Source organism: Myripristis murdjan, chromosome 9, assembly GCF_902150065.1.
Source record: "Myripristis murdjan chromosome 9, fMyrMur1.1, whole genome shotgun sequence".
Classification (NCBI taxonomy): Eukaryota; Metazoa; Chordata; class Actinopteri; order Holocentriformes; family Holocentridae; genus Myripristis; species Myripristis murdjan.
In genome coordinates, this window is record NC_043988.1 from 16,539,378 (window position 1) to 16,554,710 (window position 15,333).

At 42.3% G+C, this 15,333-nt stretch overlaps 2 protein-coding genes across 2 annotated transcripts in view; one reads left to right on the top strand and one right to left on the bottom strand.

The window, feature by feature from the left end:
• The window catches only part of iqgap2 (IQ motif containing GTPase activating protein 2), a 41,851-nt gene that overhangs the window by 8,169 nt on the left and 18,349 nt on the right, over positions 1-15,333 (bottom strand). Inside the window, exons 9-28 of the mRNA XM_030060520.1 lie at positions 14,795-14,882; positions 14,381-14,544; positions 12,964-13,051; positions 12,499-12,662; positions 12,149-12,309; positions 11,688-11,812; positions 11,302-11,465; positions 7,456-7,546; positions 7,139-7,306; positions 6,785-6,927; positions 6,468-6,638; positions 5,300-5,383; positions 4,998-5,069; positions 4,821-4,890; positions 4,432-4,640; positions 4,087-4,224; positions 3,756-3,919; positions 2,200-2,424; positions 1,096-1,236; positions 369-453 (exon numbers count right to left, since the gene is read on the bottom strand). Of these exons, the coding sequence (XP_029916380.1) occupies positions 369-453; positions 1,096-1,236; positions 2,200-2,424; positions 3,756-3,919; positions 4,087-4,224; positions 4,432-4,640; positions 4,821-4,890; positions 4,998-5,069; positions 5,300-5,383; positions 6,468-6,638; positions 6,785-6,927; positions 7,139-7,306; positions 7,456-7,546; positions 11,302-11,465; positions 11,688-11,812; positions 12,149-12,309; positions 12,499-12,662; positions 12,964-13,051; positions 14,381-14,544; positions 14,795-14,882 (2,715 nt within the window). The remainder of the gene's footprint in view (positions 1-368; positions 454-1,095; positions 1,237-2,199; positions 2,425-3,755; positions 3,920-4,086; positions 4,225-4,431; positions 4,641-4,820; positions 4,891-4,997; positions 5,070-5,299; positions 5,384-6,467; positions 6,639-6,784; positions 6,928-7,138; positions 7,307-7,455; positions 7,547-11,301; positions 11,466-11,687; positions 11,813-12,148; positions 12,310-12,498; positions 12,663-12,963; positions 13,052-14,380; positions 14,545-14,794; positions 14,883-15,333) is intronic.
• f2rl2 (coagulation factor II (thrombin) receptor-like 2) lies at positions 8,600-10,682 on the top strand. The gene is made up of 2 exons (XM_030060523.1): positions 8,600-8,810; positions 9,367-10,682. The coding sequence occupies exons 1-2, from the start codon at positions 8,747-8,749 to the stop codon at positions 10,434-10,436; spliced, it is 1,134 nt and encodes a 377-aa protein (XP_029916383.1). The 5' UTR covers positions 8,600-8,746; the 3' UTR covers positions 10,437-10,682.

Below are 15,333 nucleotides of genomic sequence, written 5' to 3' on the forward strand. Positions count from 1 at the left end.
GATGGTGCCATCTTGTGCTGGTGATATTGTTTGGAGCCAGAATCTGCGTGGTAGAGATCAGGGCATAGAGCCATGGCAAACCCTGAATGTTCTGCATAGTCTGGCTGCACATCCATCTTTTAGTCTATGTGTGAAATTCAATTTTATGCAAATGCCAAATTAGGTGTTAAACTCTGACTTCTTCAAATACACACATTTCCCCTACCATCAATTAGTTATTATACAATGCGTCCAACAGAGCAACTAATGAACAATTTGTCTAATTACCAATAAGTCCATCTAAAACTAAATTATCATTTAGCCAGGAAGGAAGGAAGACATACATTTCTGAAAATGAAAGGACAGAAATATTTATGAAGCCCTTCTACCTTCAACAGCTCATCCTCTGAGGCGTCTGGAAACTTTTCATGGAGGCTGCTCCTCAGAACTTTTGCTATGTATCTCATGCCATAACTGCATGCAGAACAAAACAGCATGGATGGGACATCACAAACAAAATAACATGCATTAATTTAGGAAATTATAGGGGAACTGAAGTTTTAAAAAAAAATGACATGACATGAATTTTTGATGCAGGATGCAGTGCTTTGTGTGCATTTAACTGCAGGTATTACATGTAAATGTCTTTACTTTACCAAAAACCCAGTTCTGTGTTAGCAAAAAGACCACATGAACTCAAGAACAAATTTAAATTTTCCCTCATGAGAATGCTCAAACATCAGCACCATCTAGTGGGATATACTGTTTTAGTAACTGTGACAAATTTTGAAATGTTCATCATGTGAATGAATGATTTTTATTGTTTAAGAGATAATGCAATTTTTCATGCTTATTTCAAAACAATATAATCCACTGTGTGGCAGCATCTCAGAAAGGATAATCCAGCATCAAATACAGACATTAAAATATATATTTTTAAAAAAGTACACACACACACACACACACACATATACACACACACATAACTAGATGCATATTTTTTTCTCTTCCTTCTACATTTCTGATTCAACACAGCATGAATAACACTGCTCACAAATCTGCACTGGCATGAAATGTGTGTGTGAACTTTGACACTGACAAGGTCTGCAAACTTACGGGATATTTTCCAAGGATGACACAATGGAACTGAGGACTTTATCTGTCGCTTCCCGGAGAGCCAGACTGGACGCCTCCAGCCTGTTGCGTACTTCCTCATGTGACATGGCCTGCTCAGGAGTCACATCATATGGCAGCTTGCTGAGGGAAGACAAAACTGACAGTACTAAATGGACGAACATCTGTGCAAACAGAGGGCATTTAATGTCTACAACAGGGGTGGGCAACCTTTTTGGTTCAGGGGCTAAATAGAGAGTTGAAGACCAGGTAGGGGCCCACATTCCAAATTTAAAACTTTTGCACCTCAAGTTTCTATACCAATGCATTTTTTCCCCCAAAACAGTTATATCATGATACCTCTCCTTTACAAATTCCTTTTTTTAATCAGTTGATTAATTATTGCTATTTCATATACTCAGAACTAATTACCAGTGTGTAATGCTACATCTCAGTGGAAGTGGAGCTGTCCAGCTTATTAAAGTCTCGGAGTATTTTTGAACTGGAAATCCTCAGTATGGCACGAATGTTTATCAGCTCAATTTTAACAAAATAAGAGAAACACTGTGAAAACTGTGCATGCAGTGCCTGAAGTTTCCCACAATGATTCACTGCATTCTCCAGGGGGGAAACGTCAGAGGCCAGTGTCAGGAAGTGGAAATACATCTCATCGCTCACCTGCTTCATGAACAACACAACATAAAAGCTTTGGAAACAAAGCTGCTGTACTTGTTTTGAATGCTTTCATGTTGTTGTTCAGTTGTGGCCTGCACCATTTAAAACAATCCCTATGAAAATGGTTTGCTCCTCTTTGTGATTTTGTGAGCCAGCATGAAACTTGACTTTATAGCATTTTCAGCTCTGTGCCGCCCACAGCACATACAGGAGTAGCCTACCACTTCAAAGTCAACAAACTCATATCTGACACTGTCATCTACAGGACTGATAATGCACATCACAGCATGTTTGTGAAATAAACAAAAGCATTTGGTTTGCTATACAAACATAAATTTGGCAGGGGGTTGGATTCCAGCCCTCGGCCATAAATCATGATTTATGACGGATATAAATCATTTCCTATAACCCCCTTCCCGAATTTGACTGTACCTGGCCTCTCCAGTAGCCGTTTCCAGCTGGTTGACCCAGGCCTTGTACACATCCACAGGGTTGGTGTTAATGCCCAGGTTCCTGTTGTCAATGATGTCTTTGACCACAGGTGCCAGCAGCTGCCTGAGTATGTTGTGGCCACGTGCACCTCTGTTGAAGCTCACCACCATTTTGATAACTGTTGGGTTTCCTGTCGCTATGTCCTGGATCTGGTCCACCTTAGACCTGAGACACATTGAGAAGACAACAACAAAGATCAGGACCAGCCCCCATGACTCAGCAGTAGTTGGATGCATCAGCAAGGGTGATGAGGTGGAGTACAGGACTACTGTGAGCAACTTTGTCACATGGTGTGAGCAGAACCATCTACAGCTCAATGTGACAAAGACCAAGGAACTGGTGGTGGACCTGAGGAGGACCAAGGTGCCGGTGACCCCTGTTTCCATCCAGGGGGTCAATGTGGACATTGTTGAGGACTACAAGTACCTGGGGGTTCACATTGATAATAAACTGGACTGGAGGAAGAACACTGATGTCCTGTACAAGAAGGGCCAGAGCCGCCTCTTTCTTCTGAGGCGGCTGAGGTCCTTCAACATCTGCAGGACTATGCTCAGGATGTTTTATGAGTCTGTGGTAGCCAGTGCTATCTTCTATGCTGTGGTGTGCTGGGGCAGCAAGCTGAGGGTAGCGGACACTAACAGACTCAACAGACTGATCCGCAAGGCCAGTGACGTTGTGGGAGTGAAGATGGACTCTCTGACGGTGGTGTTAGAGAGGAGAATGCTTCACAAGGTGAAAACCATCCTGGACAATGTGTCCAACCCGCTCCATGACGTGTTGGTCAGACACAGGAGTTCTTTCAGCACCAGACTGATCGCACCACGATGCACCACAGAGCGACACAGGAAATCATTCCTGCCTGTGGCCATCAAACTGTACAACTCCTCACTCTGAGTGTCAGACACTCTGAGTCAGTGGGCTGGCCCCATAAACGAACTCTTGTGCAAATTCCCTCTGTGCAATAATCCATATTCAATACCATACTTATGTGCAATAACCTGTGCAATAATCCATATTCTATACCATACTTATGTGCAATAACCTGTGCAATACCCCATATTCAATACCATACTTAGGTGCAATAACCTATAGTGCAATAACTCCTGTCCATGTTTGCACTTGTACATATATTTTTTCTTTCTTTTTATTCTATATATATATTTATATTTATATTTATATTCCTTTCTTTATTTTTCTTGACTAATTGCTCTTTTTTACTTTACACTTTGAGTGGAAGTTGTTATTGCAACAAAAAGTAATTTCCCCCTGGGGATCAATAAAGTATTCTGATTCTGATTCTGATTCATCAATATATTTGTAACAATAAAACAAAAATGAAGAGAAAGAAGCTGTTGATGGTAAAATGTTCTCTCCATGGATCTCATAGCCACATGAACACATCACATAAATGAATATTATGTACATTATATCAATACTGTTCTTTCTGAATGTAGATAAGGTACAGTCAGATGGTACAAGTAAGACTGGCAGCTCACTTGACTTCCTCCTCCAGGGCAGTCTTGAAGAGCTTGAGCAGCAGGTACTCCTCTCTCTGGTTGGAGGCGTAGTTGTACAAGGTGAAGATCACAGTGTCCATAAACTTTGTGGACTTGTTTTGGGGCATCTGGAAGATCAGCTTGGCCAGGTAGGAAGGGCTGGTCTGAAGGTGTGAGAAGACAGAGGGGATAGTTTTAGGCATGTGTCTTGACATTAATCGAGATGACCCTAAAGGAACAGGCTGGGAAGGAGCAGTTGGAAAAGTCAGGACACAACTAGTGGAGCCACATTCTTGTTGTATGTGAGTGTGTATACATATTTCTGTCTCACCTGTAGCAGGTAAAAGAGGTGTTGGTAAGCCTCCAGTTTCCTTCTTTTGCCTTTACTTAGGCCCTTGATACCAAACTTGTCACCTGCAGCCAGGTCTTTACTTTTCTTGTTTATTTTCTTACTGTGGGTCACAACATCCTTCACACAGAAAAAAAAAACACCAGGAGTTTAAATAAAGCAGCCAAACTAGAGTGGATACTGGTGAGAACAGTTGGGAACTTTTACTGGCACAGTGCACCAGAAACTTGTAATATTAGCTAGCGACGCAGCGAAATAAACAGTTGGAATTACAAACAGTTGTTTGTAATTCCTCTTCTTGTATTTCTAACATCAAGTGTTCCTAACCTGCAGGGTGATCCTGTTCTTCACCAGCAGGCCAATCTTGATGTCCATCAGGTTCAGATCTTTCTCCATCTGCTGATTGGAGCGAATCTTGGTGACCACTTCCTCCCTTAACCGCGTCACTTCCTGCTCCTCCTGTAGGTCCAAGGCGCTCTGCTCCAGCAAGTGGACAAATTTTCGTACCACAGGCAGAGGAGGGTCCTGAGCCCCAGCTGAGAGTTGGCATATGCAAGCCCACAAACGCACTGGTCAGAAGTCTTATATAGATATACATCCTGTATCTTGGCCCTATGATGCAGACTGAAGCTGCCCACAGGTCTGCTATTTTTGGGCTATCAATGATAAAGTTTGGCACTGGGAGCACATAAGTGTGTGTGTGCATGAAGACTCACTGAGTGTTCTGTAGTCATCTCTGGCTTTGTTGGCCTTCAGGAAAGCCTGGATTTTCACAATGTCTTTCTCCTAAACAGACACATACAGTGAGTAACATACAACATGAAAAACCTTTACACTTTGAGGTTAAAACAAAGGGCTTCATTGGACAATGCTGACAAAAATATGTTACTCACATGATCTCTGAAGTACTGCAACCTCCGGTTGTATTTGCTTTTTGCTTTCCACATTTTCACTAAAGACTGAATCTGAAAAGGGAAGTGCTTTATATTAACAACTTGATATACTGTAGCAGCCCTATAAAAACTGAGTTAGGCACATATAGTACATGCAAATGTTTTAATGTGTTTATTCAACATCTCCCACCTGATATGATTATTTCCCAGAAGGGGATGCATATCTTTAAACTTGCTGAGACACTCACTAATTATACTTTTCAAACATGTAGTTCCAACAAATTCAAGATATAATTCCTCACCTTGACAACAGAAGCAACATTGTTTTGCAGAAAATCCATTCTCTCCTTGTACACCTTCCTCTGCTTATGCCCTTTCCAGCAAGCCTGCATCAAAAAGGAAAAATTTGATTAAAAAATATGGAAACTCTGGCTTTAAACTGAGATTACATCAGTAATAACATTGTTCGGTTGACCTTCAAATGTTGCTAAACTATTTAGTTGACAGTACATCACTCTGTGGCCACTTTATTAGGTCCGCCACAATCTAATACAATCCAATACAAATGTTCTGCCATAAAGTTTCCTTTATGATGCTGCTAATGCTCATGTTTTCTTTTTGTCACAGTAATAGAGGTGTTCATTCAATTCTGTTTGGCATTGAGCTCATAGTTAGTGCTGCTGTTGTACTGGACTGCATTTTATGGAGAGATGTTTTTATTTTATTGAGAGGTGTTTCTACTATTCTGTTCCCCTCATGTATAGGAATAGGGAAGACAAAAATGTAGTCCAAGGACTTCATTATATTTAGAGGTGTTTCTATTTTTTTGTCCTCCCTATTCCTATACATGAGGGGAACAGAATAGTAGACCTCTGCAAACTACAGCCTCAATAATAAACATACAAGTAAATTTACACATTCTCCACAATGTCAACAAAAACTGAACATTTTTGTTAAAAGGTAAAATTTATGGCAGAGCTGTTGACCTGAACTGCATTAGATTGTACAGGTGGACTGACAGAGTGGCCACTGAAAGTATTTCTTCAGATTTAATGTGCATCTGGTCTGGACATTATAAAGTCCATTATAAATGTTATAAATATGTCAGTTCAGAAAGGATCGTTCTTTTATGAAAGTTTTGTTAAAACAAATTTATTCAAACGAATCATATAACAAATACTACACACTTTAACATCCTGAGAATATGGTCATGCCTGTAAAAATGTCAATCTGTCAATGTTCAACACAGCAAGAGCTCTCCAGCTAATAGGAAATCTGCATGTGCATGAAGGCACTTGTATCTTTAACCATCAACCATTTTATTTTTGTTTTACTGCCATCTACAGAAAGCTCCGTTCTTTGTTGCTACAATTGTCTGCATTCCCCCCAGGGATAAACACAGTTCACTTGATCTTATTTCTTACTTGCAGACTACTGCTCACAGCTCATAGTGGTCATGCTGTATGGTACCTGCAGTTTGACCACGTGAGGCTCTTGTTGCCGTAAATACTCCATCCTCTGGCCATACACTTTCCTGACCAGGTAACCTCTGATCCGAGCCTGCAGCCAGGTCACCAGGGGCTCGTTGGCCAACCATAACTGTTCCCTGTTATAGTCTGCGGTCACGCTGCTGACGACACCCTGAACAAACAAATCATGTTTTCAAGTTCCCATCACTGCTATACCATAAATAAAATCAATTCTATTATGTTAAATGGAAGTATGATTGCATACTACATTGTACAGCCTGGAAACTTGAAATTTTCAGATACATATCATCAACGTACCTGGATTTCCTCTTTGCTGAGCTGGCCACCTTTGGGTTGAAATCCCTCTGGCTCCTCCCAGACACCTTCCCCCTTCTCAAGGTTGTAGTAGTAGTCATATCTGTCCTTGATACGATGCCGTACCCATACACTCTCACTGTTGCCTGGGAGAGAGTAGAGAGAGTCTCTTTTAGTCACTAGTTTGTTTAGCTAGCGTGTGAGGGGAGGCTGACATGTCAAGGACAAACTGCACTGTGGATTCACAGTGCAGTACAGTGAAATGCTGCAATGCACATTCAATCAGCAAATCACGTCATTTCTTTCTCCGTAAGCGTCAGCTGCTTACTGCATGGTCAGGTATCTTAGTCAAGTTACCTGTAGAGACTTTGTCTGTCTGCATCTGAAACAGTTCAGTCTGGTAGGTGTCAGCACATTCAGACAGCACCGCTCTCAGCCCAGCAGCGGGAGCATGCAGAGCCTGCAGTGTATTCTGGGAGTCCCCATCAGCCACCATCTTGTTGATATCTGCCACTGCTCCAGCCACTGGCAGAGAACAGAAAAGTTAAACCAGTCAAGGTTGGTGAATGGATGATGAAAACCTCATGAGAATTAACTAAACGTGAGAAGACAACTTGAGTGGTGACAGCAAGCTGTGTTTTTGGGGAAAGTGTGCAGTTAAATTCTGTGCTTACATATGAGAGCCTCCTCTTCATCCTGGTTGGCTGTGTGTATGGCCTCTTGGATTTGGTCCAGCCACAGAACAGCAGACTCATCCCCCGAGCTCTGCAATCAGACAAAAACACCCAGTCACTTCTCAGCTTCTGAGAATGTTAATATCAAACAACACCACAGGCATGCAAGGCATTCATGCAGGGCCACACAATACTACCTTGATATGAGCTTGTGAAAGTTTTTAAGGGCCATTTTAGTCTAAACATTTTGATGTCAAGCTGTTTCAGTATGCAACTTAATCAAGATTTTATTTTTTTGAATATGCAACTAAAACAGGCATCAGGTTTTTCTACATAAAGCAACAGCACTTGACAGCAACAGATACAGCACACAGCAGGAAATACCATTTCCTCTGTGTCCAGAGGTAAGACCTGGAGAAAAAAAAACAATGTCCAGAACTGATGGTTTGAAAGGCCACCAACACATCCTCACAACCACATAACATCACAACAACCACAGGGGATGTTTATTTAGCCTGATGTGTGTACTTGTTCCCAGGCTAATTTTAGAGACCTTTTACAGAGGCTGGGGTGTACCCCTGATCATGGGGCCGGCAGGAAGGAAGTTGCTAACAGACTGAAAAACTGCTTCTTAATTTCAGTCTGCTTCTAGTCCATGAGTCCCGATCAAACAATTGCTCCATAATGTTTTATCTCAAGGACATGCATTTTGTTTAACACAATCAAATAAATACAAAACTCAGCAATGTTAAAATTTAATAGTACTGTAATGATTTTTAAATACCACAAATGGGCAGAAAGATGCTATTGCCAACAAACATACACATAATAACATAACAAGGTGCAGTGAAAGATTAGTCCTAACCATCAAGTAACAACAGCCAAAAGCCCACATTACCCACAGCTGGTATACAATAAAATGATTTATTCTAATATTTGAAAGATGACAGCTGTCTGTAAATGTTTAGAGAAGTCTCCTCCCACCCCAGTGAGTCAGTGGACACTGACTGAAGCAGACAGGAGGAATGAGACAGGAAATGTGGTCACTGCATTGTGCGCACGTACAAGCGCTCACATACTGTATACAGTGTGACGGGAAACACAGATAGAGTCCATCACAGACAGCACACACAGTTATCAGAGTTTTACTGTCACCGAGCAAAAATGCAGACCAGCAACGACAGCATTGGAGAACTCCTAACGTTAGTGAAGTAACTCAAAAGCAGCACCAACAAGGGGTGTAAAATCAAGAGAGCTGAAAGAAATACTGGGATACTAACTGCACAGTGATATGGCTAAACTCCTACCTGGACTACTAGTCTCTCTGATGGCACTGCAGACCCTTCAGGAAGATGGTGAGTAAATAAAAATACTACTTCACTTTCATTACTGAAAGGATTGTTGCATTTTATTTATTTATTTATTGAAGCCAGAAAGGACAGTTTACTTAGTATTTTTCAGCTGACCAGGCATTAAGTACTACATCACATTTAACTGAATGGGTTGTTGCATTATATTTTTTCCACCAAAAGGCAGAAATGGAAATTCTCTCATTCTTCTTAAAAGATCTTGCTACATCTACACACCAGTAACAGGATCAGGACCCATTTTGGATCCCAACTTACAGGTGCAAACACCATGTTTAAATGTATTTTAGCATCATCAAAGACACAATATCCATATAATAATTCCTTTGAGACAGGCAGGTGTGTTACCCACAAAAAACCCACAAGTCGAAAAGTCTTCAGATGAACACCCGACAGATAAACAAGGTGATGAAAACCATGTTTTGAGTCTTTGTGAAACGCCTTGTGTAATTAGAAATTTACATTAATGAAAGCAAGTATAAAAAAAAAAAATCCTTTTGAAGATTACTCTTTAAGACTTATTTTCTCATCTACCCACAATCAGGGAGAGATGCCAAAATCAGAAGAAAAATTCCACCTGGTCTTGGTCCAAAAACATTCAATGGGACTCCACAAAAATCCAACCACACAAACCAGCCGCCAGCCCTGCTGCAGCCCAACACAAAATCTCCACGGCTTCATGTGCGCCCAGAGGATCCTGCGGCAGCCTACACCTCAGGGGTCCTCAGCACCCGGGTCATCCCCTCATTCTACACCCTGGCCATGGCAGTGGGAATCCCCTCCAATGTCTATATCCTGGCCTTCCTGAAAGTCCGAGCCAAGTCCCTGTCCACAGCAGTGCTTTACCTCAGCCTGGCTTTATCAGACCTACTGCTCCTGCTCTCCTTGGCGCTACGGGTTCACTACCACCTCAGTGGAAACAACTGGATATTCGGGGAAATGGCCTGCCGAATTGTCACCGCCTTTTTCTATGGCAACGTCTACTGTTCAGCTCACACTATTGCATGCATCAGTCTGAAGCGCTACCTGGCCGTGGTCAGGCCGTTCCTGTATAGGCGTCTGCCAAAGATGACACTGGCAGTGGTGACTTGCCTGGGCGTGTGGGCCCTGTTTGGTGCAGCTGTAGTGCCAGAGCTCCTGGTCAGGCAGAGCTACCACCTGCCCCAGCTGGGAGTCACCACCTGCCATGATGTACTTCCTCTAGAAGAAACCTCCCATGCTCTGCTGATACCATACAGGCTGATACTGGTGTGTCTAGGCTTTGTAGTGCCCTTCCTTACTTGTATTTGTGCTCATGTGGCAGTAGTCTACCACCTGGGGAGATCTGGGTGCAACTGGAGACCTTTTGTTAGAGTCACCACTCTGGTTCTCCTTATCTTCATGGTATGTTTCTCCCCAAGTGGCATTCTGCACATCGCCCATTACATATGCCTCTTTTCCAGCGGGGACGACAGGCTATATGGATACTACAGAGTAGCGGTGTGTCTGTGCTGCTTCCACAGCTGTCTGGATCCCTTCCTGTGTGTGCTCATGTCTAAGACAGCCGCCTCGAAACTGCAATTCATTTCCCTCCGCAGGACACCTCAGAGACTGCCTGTTATCATCCAAAACTGAATGTGTGTTTGTGTGTGCTTGTGCGTCATACTGTAAATACCTCAACATGGAACAGACTGTTGGAGCACAGCAGGAGAGCAAAGGACCAGGAACAAAGTTATAAGAGGAACTTTTGCCATTGGCAAGTTGATACCAAATCTTTGTCAACTCAACAGCAGTTTCTATTTGCTCCTGAAAAACAGTCTCTGTGATAGAGCCATTTGTTCATGTAGTGTCAGAAAAAGAAATATCCAGACTCTGTGGAACCTACACAAAGTGGAGATTGTTGGTTGAGTGACACAACACAATACTGGAGTATGGCGATCTACAACTACCATGTACAAACCTGCCTTGGTTGAAGTGAGAGTTTTAAAAAAAAAAAAAAGTAAAATAAAATAAAATAATTAAAAATAAAAAAATAGAATAGAAAAACATTTACCCACTACAGAGATTCTGTTTCATTTATAATGCATAAGTGCCAACATCAAATGCCTTTTGTCAGAGCAAATTTAAAACCAGACCAATGTTCCATAATTCCTAACAAAGATGGTGCAACATCATTTCATGATTCACCAAGTCCGCGCTCCCTGAATGAGAATATGAGAATATAGACAGACAATGATAACAATACAGAACTGAAGATCAACAACTGTGATTCACAACAAGAGATTCACTGTATTCATATAATATAGCGCCATCTCAGGCTTGGCAGGCTGCAGTATAACTGCTTTAAAAAAAAAATTACAAATAGCCGAAACATAGCAGTGCTCCATTCAGACATGGCAATATTAATATTTTGTAACTTGAGGGTGGGTGGTGCAAGCCCTACATTTTTCACACATAAAAAACAAAAACATAAAGAGATTCATCAGATCTAGCCCTGTACCTGGCAGAGGAGCAGTTTGGTGTGCTGCAGGACGTCGTGGTAGTGTTTGGCGGTGGCTGGGTTGACCCCTGTCAGCTTGGCTGTAGGGAGCAGCAGGGCTGCAAGTGTCTGCTGATGATCCCCTGAGTTTAGCGCCTCGTTGATCTCAGCTATAGCTATGATGCCTGGAGGCAGAGAGAAGAGTCATTTATAACATGATGTGGCAATGTCTTCTATTTGTCTAACTGAGAATATTTTGGCTTAACACTTTAATAACCATACTTAATAAAGTTTCAATGGGTTTTCTTAAAAGTCCTTGATATTCTATACCATAGTTCATCTATAGCACAGAATTTGTCACAAATGTCACTATGTAGAACATAAACAAGTCTGTGGGGCTTTCTTACGTTCATGTTCTTCATGGACCTGACTGTTGACCGTGTCGATGCACTTCTGAACATCATTCCAGGTGAGGAACTCCTGGCCCTGGGTGAGGGCCTCAGCCCGCATCTTAATGAGTGTGTCAGCGTACCTGAAAGAGAGAGAGGCAGGAAGAAGTACAGCACAGTTTCATGACTTTAAATGAAAGTGATTTTTGCCTGATTCCCTTCACAGGGCAGTCAGAGCTTATGATCAGCTACACAGCAGCACTCCTGGAGGTGGCAGAGTTCACTGTTTTGCTCAAGGACACTTCAGCAGGCTAGATGCCTCCCATTACGGGAGTGTTAACCCATGAAAGGGTCCTGCTCATGACATCCACTTTGCAAAATAATCAGTGTTCCTATTTGTACCTAATGTTTACGTACTGTCAATACCATTTTTGATATTCTGCTTATCATCAGTGCACGGCTGCCTGCATCTGTCTTACCTGTTGAGGTTGTCATGGTCCATGTTGGTGAAGCCCAGAGGAGAGTCTGTTAGTTGCTCAGTGACGGCCTGGGGATCTCTGGTGTCCAGCACCTCATTCAGCACCGCTACAGCAGATAGCATCTCCACGGCAACACTCAGCTCCTCATGGCCCAGGCCAGACTGATAAACACAACACTCTGAATCACAAACATGAAGTGACATTCAAAAAGATGTCTAGTACAGACTACCCCATAGCTGTATGTTTGTGTATGTGTGCATGTGTGTACATGTGGAACCACATGCAATCCAAATTACAAATATACTGCTATGTAGGTTGATGTGTGTGTGCAAGTAATGTGTGTCTCTCACCCGTCCCCCCTGGAGCTGTAAGCTGAAAAGCTCAGCCTGGTAGAGGTTGGCAGCAGTTTGGTAGACAAGTGGCAGCTGGGCTTCAGGGTTCATCAACTCCTCCACCGTCTCCGCCGCATTGCCAAGACGAATAGCTTTATTGATCGCTGCAACTGCCTCAAGTTCTGAACAGGAAAATTGTTGTTAGTCATCTTCACACAGACTACCTGAGTCTAGTTTCCCAAAAAGCTTCTTAGTATAAAAATTATTTTTCTCTACTGATTTGCAATGATGCAAAGGAATTCTCAGTGCTGAAATGACTCTCAGAAGGAAAGTAGTTCAAATATTTATTATCAACAAAGTAAACACTGTAGACACAATACTTTCTATGCTTTGAGGCACTGGGTCATGGTAACGACTCAGTTTTAAGATGGCTGGTAGTCAAGGTTAAACAACAATAATGGTGAAATATAACAAAATACTTACTTCGTTTCTCTGCCTCAGCAAAATCATTACAGGAGCTTACAACTTTCTGAATCTCCTCTCTCTCTAGCAGCATGGCCTTCCCTCCATCCTGCAGCACAGAGACAAAGGCACAGCACAGAGATGTCATTAAGGAGGGGCCATTTATTCAAAATGCTCTAATGCGTCTCTGTTTTACAAGTGCTCTCTATTTTCCCAAAGGCTTTTACTTTATTAAACACATTACAAATGTGCATTGTGATTCCAGACTCTCTAGGAATGTCTGACTGTAATTGCTTTCTCTTGCACGGTTTTCTCAGAGTAAAATCATAAGCACCCTCACTTTTAAAGGACAAGTTCGCTATTTTGGAACCTAGGCCCTATTTACAAGTTATCTGGCATCATCCTTACATGAAGAGACCATCATGTTTCTGGTTGCCTCAGTACTGAGCCTGATATTGATGTGCTCAGCCACAATAGCAGTCAATGCAGCAATCCTAAAATGACTTTGAAAAAGTAATGTTGCTTTTAAGAAACAGGAAGCTATGTTCAGTACGTTCTCCTGAAAAGGGGTTTACAAATCATGAAATCAACAGCACAGCTCTGTCTGGAACGCAACTTTTTTATTTCACAAACCAAGCACTACCATTCAAACTGTAAACTTCGGTGCTGTAGGTGGACTCTGCCCAGCCAGCAGAGTCCTATGAGGATGCACTCAAAACAAGTCCCAAAAGAATACTACTACCTAAGCCCACTGCTATGGACAAAATGCTCTGTTTGAGATATCTTTTCAAGGCGAACACTGAGATTCTGAGACTATATCAAAGCTATTTTTGCCCCGCTGACTGCTGTTGTAGCTAAGTGGGAGCCTGCAGCACATCGATATCAGGCTCAATACTGAAGCAGCCGGAGAAGTGATGCTCTCTACATCTGAGCAAGATGCCAGATAATAAGGCCTTGGTTTCAAAATAGTGACGATTAGTTAACCAAGTCACTCCAGTCCACAGCACCCCTGTACGGCTGGTTTTCATTGTAGATGTCTAAAAGGAGCTGAGTGGGACCTGGGGTGCCAGGTGGCTGCAATTAACTACCTGGTAAGATGGAAAAAAAAAAAATCAGTTTGAGAACCTCTGCCTTGGAACACAGAACAGAGGGTCAGGCGAAAGACCGAAATATTTCGAGAATGCAAAATTATGATTATTTTTTCATATGGTACTCTTTTCTGTTTTCTAGATACAACACATGCTTTGATAATTTAGCAGATGAAACAAGCTGAACAGGTGGGTCATTCTTTAGGTGGACTGTTCACCACTCTGCATATGCAGCCTGAGACAGAGGGTTGCGACAAGGCATTGGTTTGTTTTAAGGGATCACGAGCCAAGAAGATTGGGAGTGACCGTTCCAAGGAACCAGTGAGTAAACCCGCGGTGATTACATTTACCTTGGATTTATGTTGGCAGTAAGTGGCAAAGTGCTGCAGGTACCAGCGACAGTTCGCCTCCTGAACACCCAACAGGGCCAGGGCATCCAGTCTTAGTGCAGCCAGCAGAGCAGCTTCATCCTGGGCAGTTACCGCTTGATTCACCTGCCTCAATGCTGTCTGGACTGAAGACAGGACAAAGGGAGGCAGAGGTCACTGAGAGAAAACTTATCCTCATTTCAATGTCTTTTGGATCAGCACATAATCTGGGCAAACTGAATGTTCTTTTTGGCAACTCTGCAAAGGTTACAGGAAATTGATGCAAAAATGTATGCATTCACTGTAAGATGCAAGGGAAAAGAGCATCCAGAAAATGAAAAATTGTATGGAGACTATTCAAAGTGTGTGAGATCATACGGGAGGGAAAACGCTTACTGTTGACAATGTCAATGCAGCCCTGGATCTCCTGCTGAGTCAGTAACTCCTCATAAACATCTCTTTCCTCTGTGGCAACAGAGGAGCGCTAAGGAGGGAGACAGCACAAAGAAATGCATAGGATATTTTATTCTTACCTGTTCATATTTACTTTCCCACTGATACTGATAAAGTATTGTCTATGTATCACATTTCTGCCATAAAGGGGAAATGAATGGCACATGTTTGTACAGTATTTGTGAGGAGAATGGGAGGCGAGATGCCGGATGGCGTGGAGGGCCAGTGTTTGGTGAAGTTAAGCTGACACTGCACCCACTGGAATGTGCTGGCAAGGCCTGCAGTGTGAGTCAGTGGCGGCGTACCAGCTCTCTTCAGCTGGTTACCACCAACACACAATGGTCAGGGTTAAAATTTGTATATTGGTCAGATCTGGTCTGGTCTTATTCTCAGCATGTCTCTTCAACTAGTGCGTGTTGTTCTGCTTCATAATTCCCATTTCAATTCAATTCAATTTTTTTTATTTATTTATTTTTTTTTTA

Bases quoted from the DNA above. Each gene is read 5' to 3' on its own strand.
- f2rl2 (XM_030060523.1), top strand. From the start codon at position 8,747: ATGGCTAAACTCCTACCTGGACTACTAGTCTCTCTGATGGCACTGCAG. The intron at 8,811-9,366 runs GTGAGTAAATAA...ACCCACAATCAG, and splicing joins GCAGACCCTTCAGGAAGATG to GGAGAGATGCCAAAATCAGA.